Consider the following 16,262-nt stretch of genomic DNA (forward strand, 5'->3'; position numbering starts at 1 on the left):
CTGCCAGCACCTACCATGCAGTCCCCCCTTACCTGCCCTGTGGCCCCCAGCTTCCACCCCATGGCTCCCCACTACCCACCCTGTGGCCCTCAGCCCCCACCCCGCAGCGTCCCTGCTCCCTCGCAAACCCACCCTGTCTAGCTTCACCACACCTCCAGGGGCCTCAGTCACCTGCCCCTCTAGCCTCTTAAGAATGGGGACTGGGGTGGAGCTGGTGACCCCCCAGAAGAGGTTGAGCCCCCATCACCCCTTCTGCATCCCCCTAGACTGGCTCAGAGTGGACAGCGCCTGGAGAATTCACCAAATTCAGCTCCCAGGTGTCCAAGCCCAGGCGGTGAGTGATGGGGGAGGAGGGGCGTGTGTGTGTGTGTGTGTGTGTGTGTGTGTGTGTGTGTGTGAGAGGAGGAGAAACTGGGTGACATCTCAGTCAGACACACCTGAAACCACTGTGTGTGTACTGTCCTCCTCCCACGGCCCACCCCTGAAATGTGTGGGAGCCCCCCATCTCTGCACTCTGCATCTGGCTGGGTTCCTCGGTGGGGCATGGTGAGCATGGCCCTGGCTCCCCGTGTTCCCAGGCTCATGGCCTCCCGGAGGTACTACTTTGAGCTGCTGCACAAACAGGACGACCGAGGCTCGGACCACGTGGAAGTGGGTGTGAGTGCAGCCCCGCCCTCCTGAGGGTGTTCTGAGACTGCCCTCCCCTGCCCATCCTCACTGCTGCCCCGGGCGCTCTAGCACGCCCCAGCCAAGAACACCCTGTGTCTGTCCCTCACTTCAACACACAGTTGTCGCCCTAAGCAGCACACAACCACTGAGATGTAGTCCCAGCCCCTGAGGAATTTCCAGGGTAGTTGGCAAAGCAGGTGCTAGGGAGTGATGTGGAGCAAAGGGTCCCACTGACAGGAGGGGTCTGAGAGGTGACCTCGAGTAGAAGCTTGAGAGATGAGCAGATGTTCCCTGAGGAGATATGGTAGGGAGAGATTTTGGGGTGAGCAGTGCATTGTGTAACTTTGACCATGGGGAACAGCTGAGGAATGGAGTCTTCTAGAATTCCAGGGGGTCCAGGCAGCTAGATCACATGGGGCCTCATTGCCACCCTGGATAGCTCAGCTTTGTCCTGAGGGCAGGAAGGGATCAGATGTGCGTTTCAGGGAAAACCCTGACTGCAGTGTGGAGAGAGATGGGGGCCTAGAGGGCAGGAGGTTTTTACACTTGTCCGTTAGCCCCTGGACCAGGAAGGTGGCAGTCGGAATGTGAAGTGGCAGGCTGAAGAGGCCCTGGAGTGTGGGCACAGGGACACTGCCCTTGAGGACAGTGTGGGAATGGGACACTCAGCTCCAGCCCAGTGAGATGTTTTGTGTGTCTGCTGCGTATGGGGGTCCAGGCTGGTGATGCAGGTTTGGTGTGACCCTGCTGAAGGTGAGGGGTGCTGAGGGTCCAGGATGACAGAGGGCCTCAGGCAGAGCCCTGAGGCACCCCAACTTGAGTGGGAAGAGGGGCAGAGCCTACCAAGGAGCAACCTCAGAGGTGGGGGGAACTGGGAGGCCCACCACCCAGCTCCCCACTGTGAGAGCAAGAACTGGGGGGTGTGGGGGACAGGAGTGACCAGGAGGCCAGGAAGGGAGTGTGGGGGATGCCCCACCAGCCCCCCCGCCCCGGGCCTTTTTCCTCATCTTCCCAGCTGCCCTTTCTCAGGCCCTTGGACCCCTGTCCCAGCCACCCTCCAAGCTGCCTGCACCCTCTAAGGGGCTCTCCCCACTAGCTACCCTCCTTCCAGAAAAGATCCCTTCCCTCTGGACCTGACACCCACCCTTAGGCCCTGACCACCCTCTCTGCCCCCAGTGGCGCACCTTCCTGCCCAGCCTGAAGTTTGAGGTCATCGACTCCGCCCACATCTCCCTCTACACAGGTGCGGTCTGGCGCCTATTGGGGAGCTGGGGAGCGTAGGGGGTGGTGGGCGTAGGAGGGGCGGTCTCCTGGGGATGGTCTGGGGGTGGGAGTGGTTTCCGGTCACTCCTGGGATATCCACACATCCCCCTGCCCCCAGATGAGTCGGCCTTGAAGATGGACCACGTGGCCCACGTCCCCCAGTCTCCCGCCAGCCACGTGGGGGGACGTCAGCAGGAGGAGCCCAGTGCTGACATGCTGCGTCCTGACCCCCGCGACACATTCTTCCTCAGTGAGGGGGGGCCAGCGAGGGGCGCGGGCGGGTTCCCGGCCCGGCCACGCTGTGACCGCCCCCTCCCACAGCTCCACGGATGGAGCCTGCACGCCTCGAGAACGTGCTGGAGCCCTGCGCCTATGCCCCCACCTACGTCGTTAAGGACTTCCCCATCGCGAGATACCAGGGGCTGCAATTTGTACGTGCCCCTCTCCAGGACCTTCCCGAGACCCCCGAGCCTCCTCCTGCCCTCGGGAAGACTCCTGCAGGCCCCGCCCTGAGCCCTCCAACCCACCCTCAGGTGTACCTGTCCTTCGTGTATCCCAATGACTACACGCGCCTGACGCACATGGAGACGGACAACAAGTGCTTCTACCGGGAGTCGCCCTTGTATCTGGAAAGGTGGGGGTAGGGGAAGGCTGGAGGGCGGGGCCTGGGTGGGTGGGGACTCTAAAGCCCCGCTCCGCCCCTACCCACAGGTTCGGGTTCTATAAATACATGAAGATGGACAAGGAGGAGGGGGATGAGGAGGAGGAGGAAGTGCAGCGCCGAGCCTTCCTCTTCCTCAACCCAGATGGTGAGTCCCCCGCACCCCGCACCCCTCACACCCACCTAGGCCTGGTGGGGGTAACTGCATCCCTTTCCCCTGCAGACTTTCTGGACGATGAGGAAGAGCTGCTCGACAGTCTGGAGCCCTCTGAGGCGGCCGGGCCGCAGAGCCGGCGCCCCTCCCTGGCCGCCGCCACCGCTGCCGGGGCGACCCCCTGGCCGCAGACGCCTCCGGACGCCAGGACCCCAAGGCACTCCCGGGCACTGAGCTGGGCCGCCCGGGCGCCGCCCCGTCCGCTCTTGCTGGGCCGCGCTCTGCGCCCCCGTGCCAAGGCCCGGCCGCCTCCCCCCAAGGTGTATGTGACTCGGGTGCGGCCAGGAAAGCCAGCGCCGCCCCGGGCCCCGGCTCCGCTCAGACCCCGCGGCCGGCCCTGGGCTCCCTTCCCCGGTGTCTTCCTCCGCCCTAGGCCTTTACCCAGCGTGCAGTTGCGGGTGCCCCCGCGGCCACCCCGGCCCCATGGCCGCAGGACCGGCGGCCCCCTGGCTCGGGTGCAGGCCATCCAGGCCACCCAGGGGGATCAGGGGCACACACCGGGACTCGCGGCGACTGCAGCAGACTGGAACTCATCATCTGAGGTGCGGCCCGTGACCTCCTTCCTGAGCTTGTCCCAGGTGTCCAGGCCCCAGCTGCCCGGGGAGGGTGAGGAGGAGGAGGAAGAAGAAAAAGGAGAGGAAGATGGGGCCCCGGGCGACGAGGCCGCGTCGGAGGACAGCGAGGAAGTAGCCAGCCCGGGGGAGCGCCATGGCCGCTGGCGGGAGGATGCCATCGACTGGCAGCGCACGTTCAGCGTGGGCGCGGTGGACTTCGAGCTGCTGCGCTCCGACTGGAACGACCTGCGCTGTAACGTGTCCGGGAACCTGCAGCTGGCCGAGGCTGAGGCTGTAGACGTGGTGGCACAGTACATGGAGCGGCTCAACACACGCCACAGAGGGTACGGGGGCCCTGTGGAGAGGACCCCAAGCCTTCCGCAGGGCTTACAGGGTGCCCGTCCTGGGGTGGCCCACACTGGGTGGTCATACCTTCTGGGGAGCCCCAGGTCCTTCCCCCTCTTCTGGGGCTCCTTATAGCCCATGGTCGTTCCCAGACAGAAGCATCCTGCCAGGCCCCCCCCGCTTGTCCCTGTACCTCCTCACCCCCACCTGGATGAATGAGGTCGGTGGTCAGCACAGAATTCAGAGGTGAAGCCCGGGCTCCGGGACCCTCCTCCCTGCACAGCTGCCACTGGGTCTTCTCAGAGGGTCCAGGCCAGCTTGGGGGGCCTTCTCATCCAAGGATGTGGGTGTGAGTGGCCCCAAGGAGGGAGCCTATAGAAAGACCCAGAGTGTTTGGGGCAGAAGATCTGGACACTGGGAGACACGGTGGGGCTGGGCAGGATTGAAAAGAGGAGACTGGGCCCCTAGGAGGTCACACAGGTGGACTCCAGGGTGAAAGGCGCTGGCTGAGAAGGGAGGGAAGGAGTCGGGGCAAGAAGAGACCTTGGTCAGGACAGGACCTGTTTTCTCAGCCAGAGGGGGCAGGCCTGGGGTCTTGCTCTACTCAGGGAGGCCACTGAGTCGGGTTTGGGGTGGGGACAGCCCCTGAGCCTGAGGCAGACACGAAAGAGCCTTCTTGGTGGGGAGGGGGCAGGAGCTGGAGGAGGAGGGACCTGGTGAGGGTTGGACCGTGCATCCCAGACTGGGGACACCCATGGACAAAGACACTCCAGTGCCCTGAAATGAGGGCGTCCAGAAGGTTTAAGTTAGAGACTAGATTGCAAAGGTCCTAGAACGCCACATTTAAAAATCGGAGCCTTGTCCTGTGGGCAGTGGGAGCCCCTGAAGGTTGTTGAGCAAGGGAGGACCCTGCCCTGTGGGGGTGAGGGGTGGCTAGGAGACCGTGAGGAGGAGAGGCGGCCTGGGCTGGAGGGCTGAATGGGGGGGGGGGGGGGGGGGGGGGGGGGCGGGCAGCAGGGCTCAGTCAGGAGAGTCCCCTGCTCAGCCTCCCAGTGACTTCCTGCTCTGCCTGGGGAGGGGATGCGGCCTGCGGGCCTGCCTTCTAGGAATTCCCTTGCTGGCCGGAGGTGTGGTAGGGCGACTTGGGGCAGCTTGGGCCCAGCCTGGGAGGCGGAGGGTGACACAGGGCGACCCTTTCTCACCCTTCTGTGGAGTCTTGGACCTCGTTTCTTGGCTGGTGGCCCCCCACAGGGGGAATGGCGGGAAGGGATGTGCAGACTTCAAAGCCCTCGAGGGCAGTGGCCCCAGTGACCTGGCCCCGCCTCGCAGGCGCTTTGCGCTTCTGCGCATTGTGAACGTGGAGAAGCGCCGCGACTCCGCGCGCGGGAGTCGCTTCCTGCTGGAGCTGGAGCTGCAGGAGCGCGGGGGAAGCCGCCTGCGCCTGTCTGAGTACGTCTTCCTGCGGCTGCCGGGGGCCCACGCCGCGGATTCGGACGGGGACGCAGGGAGCCCCGAGCCCGCGCCCGCCTCCGCGCGCCCCGACGGCCGTCCAGAGCTCTGCCGGCCGCTGCGCCTGGCTTGGCGCCAGGACGTGATGGTGCACTTCATTGTACCAGGTGTGCGGGGACTGTCCCTGGCGGGGGGGTGGGGGGGGTCCAGGGGTCCCGTAGGAAGAAGCGAGGGGAGGGGTGTCGCCGCTGGCACAGGACCCTGCACATCAAGGAAAGGGGTGTTGCTGCGGGACCGGAGCTGGAGGATGCCGATTGCGTTCACTGGCCCCACCTCCCCCAGTGAAGAACCAGGCGCGCTGGGTGGTGCAGTTCCTGGCGGATATGGCCGCGCTGCACGCCCGCACTGGGGACTCGCGCTTCAGCGTCGTCCTGGTGGACTTTGAGAGCAAGGACATGGACGTGGAGCAGGCCCTGCGCGCCGCGCGGCTGCCCCGGTAACAGGCGTCTCCAGGCGGCGGGGACCGAGCGCATCTCCCTCTCGTGGGAGATTGGTTCTCTTGTCCCAGGAACCTACCTGTGGCTCTCCCCCCCGCAGGTACCAGTACCTGAGGCGAACTGGGAACTTCGAGCGCTCGGCAGGGCTGCAGGCGGGAGTGGACGCTGTGGAGGTTCGTGGGCCGGACGGCGGAGGTGGGGCTCCGGGAGGACAGGGCAGGGCTCAGACCTCACGCCCCTCCAGGATGCCAGCAGCATCGTCTTCCTCTGTGACCTCCACATCCACTTCCCCCTCACCATCCTGGACAGCATCCGCAAGCACTGTGTGGAGGGCAAGCTGGCCTTCGCGCCGGTGGTCATGCGCCTGGGCTGCGGGAGCTCGCCGCGGGACCCTCATGGTAAACTGGGATCCCCCTCCCGGTAATGCCAGGTCCACCCGTCCACCAGGGTAAAGTCTAGGAGCCCGCTGTGGTGCCTAAGATCCTGTAAAGCCTAGGACCCCTGTGACACCAAACTCAACCCCCCCCGTAACACCAGGATCCCCTATAATGCCAGGACCCCAGGGTCATGCTAATGCTAGGGACCTCCTCCAGTACGGCACAGTCATGTGTAGGACTCCCGGTGTGACCCCAACACAGGAGGGTGACCCCCTAGGACCTCTCATGGTGATGAGACCCTGCCCAGATCCTCTCCCCGGCCACTCCTGAGGCTTCCAAGGACTTTGTGGGAGGGGGCCTCCCAGGACCTGGTATCTAAAGGGCATCCCCATCCCAGGCTACTGGGAGGTGAACGGCTTTGGCCTCTTTGGGATCTACAAGACCGACTTTGAGCGCGTCGGGGGCATGAACACTGAGGAGTTCCGCGACCAGTGGGGGGGCGAGGACTGGGAGCTCCTGGACAGGTGACTGCCTCCCCACCCCTCATGGAGGTGGAGGAGACCCCCAAGTCCTCCTCCTCCAATGTGGAGGGGGGTTACAGGCCCCTAGGGGTCCTCTGCCCCTCCTCTCCCCATCTCCTCAGGACCCTGTAGGCCCAGAGACACCCTTGGGCCCCACCCCACTCCCTAAAACCCCATCCCCAACAAGTTCTGCCCCCGGATCCTATAGACTCGGTGGTGGCCCTGAACCCCCATCCCCAGCTGAGGGTCCTCCATGTCCACTGGGGCGCCAACCCGACCTGTCCCCCCTGCACCAGGGTCTTGCAGTAGTGACGGCCCTGACACCCTACCCCTGAACCAGAGTCCTGGCCACTTCCATCCCGCTTCCCCAGGGTCTTAACAGACACAAGGTGGTCTTAACACTCCCCCAGGGCCCTGCAGGCTCAGCCCTGACACCCCCACCCTTGCCCCCCAGGGTCCTGCAAGCTCAGCCCTGACATCCCTACCCTTGCCCCCCAGGGTCCTGCAGTCAGGGCTGGAGGTGGAGCGGCTCCGTCTTCGGAACTTCTTCCACCACTACCACTCCAAGCGGGGGATGTGGGACACACGGAGCCGGAAGGGCTCCCGGACAGACTGACCTTGAAGACTGGCCAAGGGATCCTCCCAGCTCCCTACAGGTCCTCCTGCCCTGCCCTGGGGCGCCTGGGGGGGGCTGGTGGGGGTAGGGACAGCCGCCACCGTGTGCCTGCTCCTCTCTGGCCCCTCCCTAGAGAGGCAGCTTCGCAGCAGGGTGGGCCCGGGCTCGGCCCGCACACTGTGTGATGATTTCTGTGAAATTTTGCTGTAGCGATGACGTTGTTTTCAGGATTTCCAAGAGTTCTGTCTGTTCTGTTTTTTATTCAAAACGAAATGAAATATTTTTTTTAGTTGTGACTGGTCCCCTGTGCCTGGTTCTCTTGGGGAGGGCAGGGATCGGTCCTTGGCAGTGGCCAGAGAGCCCTGGGCCCACATGTGGCCCTGGACGCTGTCCACCTGCTCCTGACATCCCTTCCTAAACCCCAGCTATGGCAGCCCTACATGACCCCAGCCCCTTCCTCCCACAAGTGACTCCCCACCCACCCCCAAGACCACTCACCCCTCCTGCCCTGAGCCCCTTTCCCATCACCTTCTGCATGGACCCCATGCAGTAACTGTAGGGTCCATGTGGCCACTGATAACGGGGCCTTCCCACTGCAAGCTGAGAACGGATGGGGCATCTCCTCACGTCCCGTGTATTTTTAAAAGAGAATTTGGTGTCAGTTCTAACCGTCCTTCCTCTAAGGTGAAGGAGCACTCTGTGCCCCGGGAGTGGGCAGGGACATGCCCTAGGACTAGAGTGGTGTTGGGGGGCGGTGAATTAGGACTCTGGGTTACCAGCCACAGAAAATCCAACGCAAAATGGTTTAAACTCTCCTGGGGAGGTTTGCTTGTTGTTTGCTTTTTGCTCATGTATTTGAAGTTCAGGGTTAGAAGGGCCCCGGAGTTGGACCACGCTACCGAGGACCCAGCACTTCCCACATCTCTTTGCCTTTGAGTTCTTAGCTGCAGTCTCAGCAGGTCCTGGTCATGGAGGAAGGCCAGTGCTCTGCCTGTTGCTGGGGGCCTGTGTGAGTTTCTTATTGCTGCTGTAACAAATTACCACCAACTTCATGGCTTATTAGCCTACAGTTGCAGGGGTCATAAGTCCTACAGTCAAGGTGTCAGTGGGGTTGGTTTCCTCTGGAGGCTCCAGGGGAGAATCTGTTTCATTGCCTTTTCCAGCTTCTAGAGGCCACCCGCATCCCTTGGCTCATGGCCCCTTCCCCATCTTTAAAACCAGCATCATAGCACCTTCATCTCTCACCTCTCTCATCACATCTCCTTCTCAGACTAACCCTGGTGCCTCTCTTGGAAGCACACAAAATTAAATGGGCAAGAACAAAGAGGTGAAAGTGGTCAGAGGATAATAGTCAATGATGCAGACAAGGGAGAAGAAAAGAGAAGAAATGAAAGAGAAAAGTATGTATTAGTGACGTGAGTAAGGAAGATCGAAGAAGAATTGATGACTTTGAATTATGGTGTTGGTGAAAAATACTGAATATACCATGGACTGCCAGAATGAACAAGTCTGTCTTGGAAGAAGTACAGCCTTAGAAGTGAGGATGACGAGACTTTGTCTCATGTACTTTGGACATGTTATCAGGAGGGACCAGCCCTGGAGAAGGACATCATGCTTGGTAAAGTAGAGGGTCAGCAGAAAAGAAGAAGACCCTCAACAAGATGGATCAACCCAGTGGTTTCAACCATGAGCTCAAACATAGCAATGATTGTGAGGATGGCGCACGATGGGGTAGCATTTCATCACGTTGTTGGGTGCCGTCGAGGCCATTCGGACTCATAGTGACCCTATAGGACAGAGTAGAACTGCCTCATAGGGTTTCCAAGACTATTATCTACAGAAACAGATTGCCACATGTTTCTTCCTCGGAGCAGCTGGTGGGTTCAAACTGCTTACCTTTAGGTTAGCAGCCGAGTACTTAACCACCGCGCCACAAGGGCTCCTCATAAGTGACATAGTAGAAGAAAATTTTTCTGAACTAAATACAGGCCAGAATCTAAAGTTTGAAAAATTCACATTAAAAAAATTAGCCTATACATACCCTCATGGAGTCCCTGGGCTTCAGAGATAAAGGATGTGGGCACAGAGGGGGCAGCGTGGGTGATGACCCTCCTCCAGGGGACTTGCCTCCTAATGGGGAGTCAGCCTGCTCTGATTTCCCCCACAGTGTGGAAGTCGGCAAAACAAAGTGCCAAGTCACGAGGGAAAGTTAGCATGAGCCCAAAGTTATATGCAGCTGTGATGTCATCCAGAGAAAAAGGCAACTGACATTCTCAAAACACTCAAGAACTCAAAGCCTATAGCATCCAGGAGTCAACCAAAAGATGGGTAAAAACAAAGGTAGGAAAAGGCTTGCAGGAACAGGAAATTCATCCCAAAACAAGAAAGCTAAACAACAGGGAATGGGCCACTGGCATAAACTCCCCTCTCAGCCCTCTGGCTGGATGTGTGGAGGGACAAAGAGTGTGTGGATGGATGGGCGGGCAGGTAGATAGAAGGATAGGGTGTCCCAGACCCAGCTAGGGCCCGCTGGGGGCTTTGCCAAGACCCTCATCCCACTAGCGCTGGCCCCCAGACTGCTCCTGTCCTGCTGTCCCACCATGTAAGAAATTTCCCTACATAACCGGCTTGTTTGGAACTTGTGGAAACTTGTTTGGCCTTAGGAGCATCCGCTTCCTATCTGTAAGATGGAGGTTGCCACAGCACCACCTCCTGGGGTACCCGTGAACAAAGCACTTACCGCCACACCACACCTGGTTTTACTCAGCCCTCTGCAAATGGTACCTGTGAACTGGTTTTATTATTTCTCCCCAGGGCCCCAGCGCATGCTCACATTCCTCCAGGATCAGGTCACTCAGTGCCAGGAAGGTAGCAGCCTATTCTCTCCACCGCCCACCATGGGGGGTAGACAAGGCCTCCCACCCTTCTCTCTGCCTCCACTGTTAGGTGGATGGAGGGAGGGTAGGTATGTGGATGGATAGAGGGATGGATGGTGGGTGAGTGGGTAGATGGATGCATGGATGGATAAATGGTGCCACTCCACTCTCTGGCACCAACTGGGATTATCGTTCAGATGCCTGCTGCACCAAAGGCCCAAGGCAGGAGCTGGGGGCCCAGAGGATGCCCAGACCCCCATCTCTACCTCACGTCCCATCTGTGGGTCCCTGGGGCGGGGGCTGGAGTGACACCCATGGGGCAGTCTAGGTTGGCTCCGTGCTGGCGGCAGCACTTGGGCTGGACGGGCAGGTTTGCAGGCGTGGGCGCCACGTCTGGCTGGTTTGCTGACAGGAAGCGCCTGAGGACGTGTGGGTCTGGAGTGAAACGGCAGCAAGGCGGCACCTCCCGGGCACCCGCCCCCGGGTAGTCCATCAGGCTCCCACTTGGCACGGGGGTGGCACTTAGACCACCTGAGACCATCCCTTCCCCCGGTCCCCTCCCGCAGGCTGTGATCGCAGGTGACCAAGCTCCCCAATGTCACAGACGTGACGGTTATTGTGACGTCACCATGACAGACCCTGCTGGCTCTGCTCCCTTTGCACCTCCCTCCTTTAGCGCCTACCCCCCCACCCACCCCACAGGCTCTGATACCCTGGGGGTTTGCCCTCTGGGCCCTGCCCCTCCCCCAGCCACACACACACACACACACCCTTGGGCGCCCTGCCCCCAGTGCCCCGCATCCCACCCATTCACTGTGGTCCCCTCCAAGGTCACCAAATCCAGGCCAGCCGTCTTTCTCCCATCTCTTGCCCTGCCACTCCAAGCCCACTGCCCACTGCGCCCCCCAAAGGCCGCCCCATCCCCAACCTGCTCCTCATCTTCAACACCCCTCAAGGAGATTTACAAGAGCCGCCAGGGGTCCGCACCTCACTGGGGTCACCCCAGCCACAGGGAGGCTGTAAGTGCTAATCTGAGGTCCCCTCCCCCACAGAGCCTTTCTCCTGGGCCCCCTGGGCAGAGTTCTCGCCAGCAGCACCCCCGCCCCCGCCCCATAAAAGCAACACCCACTCACCCCCGCGAGGCCCCCAGTCCAGGCCCTCAAGCCCTACCCTGCACCAAAGCCACCTTCGAAGGGTCGAATGCAGATTCCCAAGCCTACCCAATCAGGCTCGCCCTCCCACCTTTGCCGAGAAGCCACCCCGACTTCGTCTCCCATGCTCCCTGCTCCCCAGTGAATCCCCCACCACTGCCTCCTCCAGGAAGCCACAGTCAACCTGGTCCGTGTCCCTCTCCTCAGTGCATCCATCCCCTTACCGAATCCAGGGAGGAGGACACGCAGGAGCCGCCCAAGGGGGCCCAGGTGGAGAGTGTGAGGACAGAGCTCCCTACCCCAGGCGTCTCCTGTCACTGGCCCCAGGCTCCCTGGGACACAGCAGCCACAGAGGTGGGCCTAGAGCGGCTCGGGGCGGGGAGGGGGCCACATGTCCTCAGTGGGCTCCTCATGGGCCCAGGGACACTGCAGGCTGCAGGGCGCCCGGCCACACCCTGCCTGGTGACCCTCCCTCCCTGTGCCGCTCCGGGCCCCCTCCATCACCCTGGCCTTCACTCTGCCTGCAGCCTCTGCAGGGCCTGGGGGACCCGGGGGACCCAGGAAGGGGGGCAGAGGGAGGGCAGGCCCAGGCCCAGCCAGGCACTCAGCGCCGCACAAACTTGTCTCCCAGGATTTTTCCCACACGAAACACATCTCCAAGGAAAGCAACCGGTCTGATGAGCTGGGGAGGGCGTTCCCAACCCGTCCACTGGTCCCCCCACAGCCCATCCCACAGCAAGAAGCTGCCCTGAACGCGCTGGCAGGGATGGAGCCCAGGATGCCTCAGCTGGTGGGCTCCAGGATGGGCCAGGGCCCTGGCGGGGTCCAGACCACCCCCAGGGTAGGTATCCTGCCCCCACCCCAAGCCTCACCCCAACCCCTCCGGGCCCTTCCCAGCCTAACCCCTACACTGATCTTGATCCCCACCCCCTCTCTTGGCAATGACCCTGATCTCCCACCTCACTCCAGTCCTCTGCTCGCTGGCTCCTACCCCAGCCCCACCCCACCCCCGATCTCTGACTCTCATCCCCTCCCAGGACAACTGCAGATTGGAGCAGATGTTTTCAGGGCACCAAGGGCCAGAGTGCGGGCCTCCTAAGAGGCAGAGACCCCAGAGCCCTGGGAGAGAGCTGTTGGGGTGGGTGCCCCGTGACAAGCTTGTTTGGGGGCCCAGGAGGTATGTTTGAGGCCGCTCAGGCCAGCCTCCCCTGCCTTGCTGGCCCTGGGCTAACACCCCCACCCTAGTCCCGGATACTGGGCCTAACCTACCGGGTCTCAGAGGGAACACATGGGTCTAACTAGCTGGGGACGTTGAGAGACCTCCTGGAGTGCAAGCCCTCAGGCCCCTCCCTCTCCCCCCACCCCGGGTTCTTCCTTCCCACCCCCAGACTTACGCCTCCCCGGCCTCCCTGTCCTGGTAGCTCCAGCTCCCAGACTCCCAGGTTCTTCCCTGGCAGACCCCCACTCCTGCCCCCCCAAGCAGGGCCAGCACTGACATGAGGCCCCTGAGTCAGCCCCCCGGGGCGGCCCTGCCTGCCCTGAGTAACACAGCCCTGCGCACCCTGACTCATGTGCTGGCAATGGTGTCCCACCCCTACAGCCTGGGGACTGGAGGCCAAGAGGGGCGCCAGAGTCCCCAAGCCAGTGCAGACAGCCACCCCGATGAGGCCTCTGCAGAGGAGGGGGCTGGGGGCCAATCTACAGGATGGAGGCCTGGAGAGGTGTGGGCCAGGGGAGGGGCAGTCTGTCCACATGCTTCTGGGGTCTCCCTGGGGCCAAGGGTCAGGACAAGAGCTTCCTTTGTGGGGCCTCCAGCCGTTTATCCTCAGCCCTGATCCTGAGCACTGACCCCAGACCCCTGAGGATGACTCCTGATGTGACCCCTGCCTAGGCCTCACCTCAGCCTCACCGTGGGCTGTTGTAGAGGTGTCCCCATCCCTGGAGCCCCCTAGAGGCCCGCCAGCCCCCAGGGAGCAGAAAGTGTCTGCTCAGGCTCAGGGGCAGGGCAGGTTCCAGGGGTCTAGCTCGGGGAGGGGTGCTCTCTGTGTCCCCACTGCCCTGACCTGGCCATAGGCTCCCCCCGCCCCCCAGGCCCTTTCCCAGCACTTAGGACATGCGGGGGCTGGTCAGCCCTCCACCCCACCTGGACCCATTCCCAGTCTGGTCCTTACAGGATGGGAAGGAGAAGGGCCCAAACCCCTGTCCCAGTCCTGGGATGAGCTGAGAGGAGTCCCAGGGCCTGGGGCCATGCCGGGCCTGTTCTTCCGCCCAAATTCCACCTTAAGCAGCAGGCGGCCTCTCCCTCCCACCTGGCCCAGGTGTCTCCGCCCCCAGCTGAGCTCAGGGCTGGGCGGGTGTCTGTCTCCTGGCCAGCTCTGGGCGCTGCCAACAGGGAGGGGACTTCGGGGACGGGGCTGCTCGGGAGGAGACGTTGGAGAGAGTTGGGGCTGGAGGCGGCGGCCGCGGCCCAGGCCAGGCGGATCCAGCCCACTGCCGCCACCATGCAGGACAGTAACTTCCTGCTGTCGGCCCTGCAGCCCGAGGCTGGCGTGTGCTCCCTGGCGCTGCCCTCGGACCTGCAGCTGGACCACCGGGGCGCTGAGGGGCCAGAGGCCGAGCGGCTTCGGGCAGCCCGCGTCCAGGAGCAGGTCCGCGCCCGCCTCCTGCAGCTGAGCCACCAGCCGAGGCACAATGGGGCAGCTGAGCCCGCGGGGGCCACCGAGACCACGAGAGGTAGGCCAGCCAGGCGGGGGGTGGGGGCGGCGGGGTGGTGGGCAAAGGGTGGCCCCTTGGCTGTGTGGTGGGTGAGGGCCTCGGCAGGCTCCCGAGTTCACTCCCTGACTCACAGAGGCCTCGCTCTGAGTCACCCATCCCCGCCCGCCCCGCCTAGGTGTGGGGAGTAGCCATGGGTGGGGCCACACTGCCACCCCGCCTGGACCCCGAGTCCTCCTGGGCTGGGCCCTACTTGCTCCCTTGCCCTGAGCAGCAGCCCTCCGCGGGGAGTGACAGCAGGGAGGACCCAGTACATGGAAGCCAGGCTAGGCCAGGAACATGTCCGTCCTCTGACGGCAAACCCGGAACAAGCACACTCACCCAGACCCATGCCACAGACTCACTCCCGGTCCCAAGGACACTCTTAGACACACGCGCATGCACACACACACACAGACACATGTATGCAGACACACGGACCCACACAGACACACACGCACACACTCACAGACACATGTATGCAGACACACGGGCACACATACATACAGCACACGGACACATGGACACACACTAACAAACACATTCACACCATAGACACACACAGATCTACACATACATACACACTCATGGACGCACACACGAACATGTACACACAGTCACACAGGCACACTCAACACAGACTCCCAAGTCCCTCCAACATCACCCCTGTGCCCCATGGGAATGAGCAGAACAGAAACGTGGGGGCAGGGGGTCTGGGAAATCCTGGCCCAAAGCCACCGCCTGTCTGAACCAGGAGCTCCTGTGGGAATTGCAGGGGGAGGGCCCAGCTGGAGTGACCCAGATACTCTCCATGAGAACAGCAAGTGGGGGGGTGCCACTCAGTGCCAGCCAGCCCCAGCAGTGCAGGGATCCCAGCTCCTTGGCCGTGTGTGTGTGTAAGCCTAGGAGTATGTGTGTGCACACGTGTACCTGTGTGTCCATGTGCATATGTGCACAGGGATGTACGCACACAGTGTGCCCGTGAGTGCATCTGTACACTGTGCATTCATGTGTGCACATAGGCATGTGTGTGTTGGCTTGTGCATGTCTGTGTGTGCATTCATGTGTACGTGTGTGTGCATTGTGACAGCATGAGTGTGCATGTGGATGCAAGTGTGTGTGCGTGCATGTGTGTACTGTGTGTGTGCATGCCTGTGTGTGTGCACACGTGTGTGTGCATGTCCCACAGATGCAACGAGCTCTGGGCAGTAGCTCTAGAAATTCCATTTTCCCTCCTTTGTCAGGCTACAGCAACAAGGGTTAAGGTTAGACAGTAAGCAAACCTCCCAGAATGTCATTCCACAGGCGGCCCCTCCCAGGACTACCACTGCCAGCGGTGGGGGCAGAGGGCCCATCAGCGAGGACTGGGCAGCCTGGATTCCTGGGCTGGCCTCATCCTTGCTGGAGGCCAAGTAGAGTGCCCATAGGTCACAGGGTCGAGGAGGGAGTGGGGAGGGTTAATTACCATCCTGGCTACCCTGACAATTAGGGGAAGGAGGATTATAATTTGGGGTTGGGGGTGAGGTTCCCCAAGTTGGGGGCGTGCCCCCCCAGGCTGAGCCACACTGGCATCAAAGGGTTAATAGCCCCTGCACAGAAGCCTCATTAACCAGGGTGGGTCTGGGGAGCATGCTGGTGGTGGGGGAGTCTCCCAGACCACCAGCTCGGCAGATGTTCCGGCAGGGCCAAGAGCCCCCATTCCCCCATGCTCCCACCCTGAGCCCCTTTAGCCCCAGTCTCTCTGCCAAGGGAGGTTTTCCCCACCACAAGAACCCTGGCAGAGGCCGACGCGCCAGTCCCCCCTGCCCCATCCAAAGTCCCTGCCCTGGCATCAACCCATCTCTTCCCCTCCCCTGCTCTGGCCTCGGTTTTGGCTTTTACCCAGTTGCTTCTCAGGATGACCCGTCTTCCAGCTCTTCCTATGTACCTATCCATCTGTCCATCCACCCATCCATGTACCCCTCTGTCTGTCTGTCCACTTTGCCACCCACCCAGGTGTTGGTCCATCTCTCCCTCCCACTCATCCACCACCCACCCCTCCACCGATCCACCCTCCCACCCCTTCTCTATCCATCCATCCTCCCATCTTTCCAGCTGTCCAGCCATCCCTCCCTCCCTCCATCCACTAGGCTCCCCACCAACTCACCCACCAAGCCCTCCGGCCCTCCCTCCACCCACCCACTCACCCGACAAGGAGCCCCGTCTGTTTGTCCACCCACACTGCGTCAGCTGACATCTCTGTCCTCAGTCTGTGGGTGGCTGTACAGGAGAGGTGTGGTCCCAGCCTCAGGCTGTGCAGGTGGGAGAGGGGACTGCCC

The 16,262-nt window shown here is 62.0% G+C and overlaps 2 protein-coding genes across 3 annotated transcripts in view; both read left to right on the plus strand.

The window, feature by feature from the left end:
• B4GALNT4 (beta-1,4-N-acetyl-galactosaminyltransferase 4) overlaps positions 1 to 7,166 on the plus strand; it is a 12,552-nt gene extending 5,386 nt beyond the window's left edge. Inside the window, exons 8-21 of the mRNA XM_004389402.2 lie at positions 267 to 334; positions 579 to 657; positions 1,846 to 1,912; positions 2,051 to 2,182; positions 2,254 to 2,363; positions 2,466 to 2,566; positions 2,644 to 2,741; positions 2,817 to 3,705; positions 5,036 to 5,322; positions 5,498 to 5,651; positions 5,753 to 5,825; positions 5,897 to 6,050; positions 6,427 to 6,553; positions 7,049 to 7,166. Coding sequence (XP_004389459.2) covers positions 267 to 334; positions 579 to 657; positions 1,846 to 1,912; positions 2,051 to 2,182; positions 2,254 to 2,363; positions 2,466 to 2,566; positions 2,644 to 2,741; positions 2,817 to 3,705; positions 5,036 to 5,322; positions 5,498 to 5,651; positions 5,753 to 5,825; positions 5,897 to 6,050; positions 6,427 to 6,553; positions 7,049 to 7,166 — 2,457 coding nt within the window. The remainder of the gene's footprint in view (positions 1 to 266; positions 335 to 578; positions 658 to 1,845; positions 1,913 to 2,050; positions 2,183 to 2,253; positions 2,364 to 2,465; positions 2,567 to 2,643; positions 2,742 to 2,816; positions 3,706 to 5,035; positions 5,323 to 5,497; positions 5,652 to 5,752; positions 5,826 to 5,896; positions 6,051 to 6,426; positions 6,554 to 7,048) is intronic.
• Positions 5,292 to 16,262, plus strand: part of PKP3 (plakophilin 3) — an 18,921-nt gene continuing 7,950 nt past the window's right edge. The window contains exons 1-2 of one of the 2 annotated variants that reach the window (XM_004389370.1): positions 5,292 to 5,303; positions 13,631 to 13,926. In XM_004389370.1, coding sequence (XP_004389427.1) covers positions 13,695 to 13,926 — 232 coding nt within the window. In that variant the 5' untranslated portion in view covers positions 5,292 to 5,303; positions 13,631 to 13,694. Of the gene's footprint in view, positions 5,304 to 13,591; positions 13,927 to 16,262 lie in introns of those variants that run through there. The other variant, XM_004389369.2, reaches the window with a different exon arrangement.

The sequence above is a fragment of the Trichechus manatus genome, unplaced genomic scaffold (genome assembly GCF_000243295.1).
Source record: "Trichechus manatus latirostris isolate Lorelei unplaced genomic scaffold, TriManLat1.0 scaffold00244, whole genome shotgun sequence".
NCBI lineage: Eukaryota > Metazoa > Chordata > Mammalia > Sirenia > Trichechidae > Trichechus > Trichechus manatus.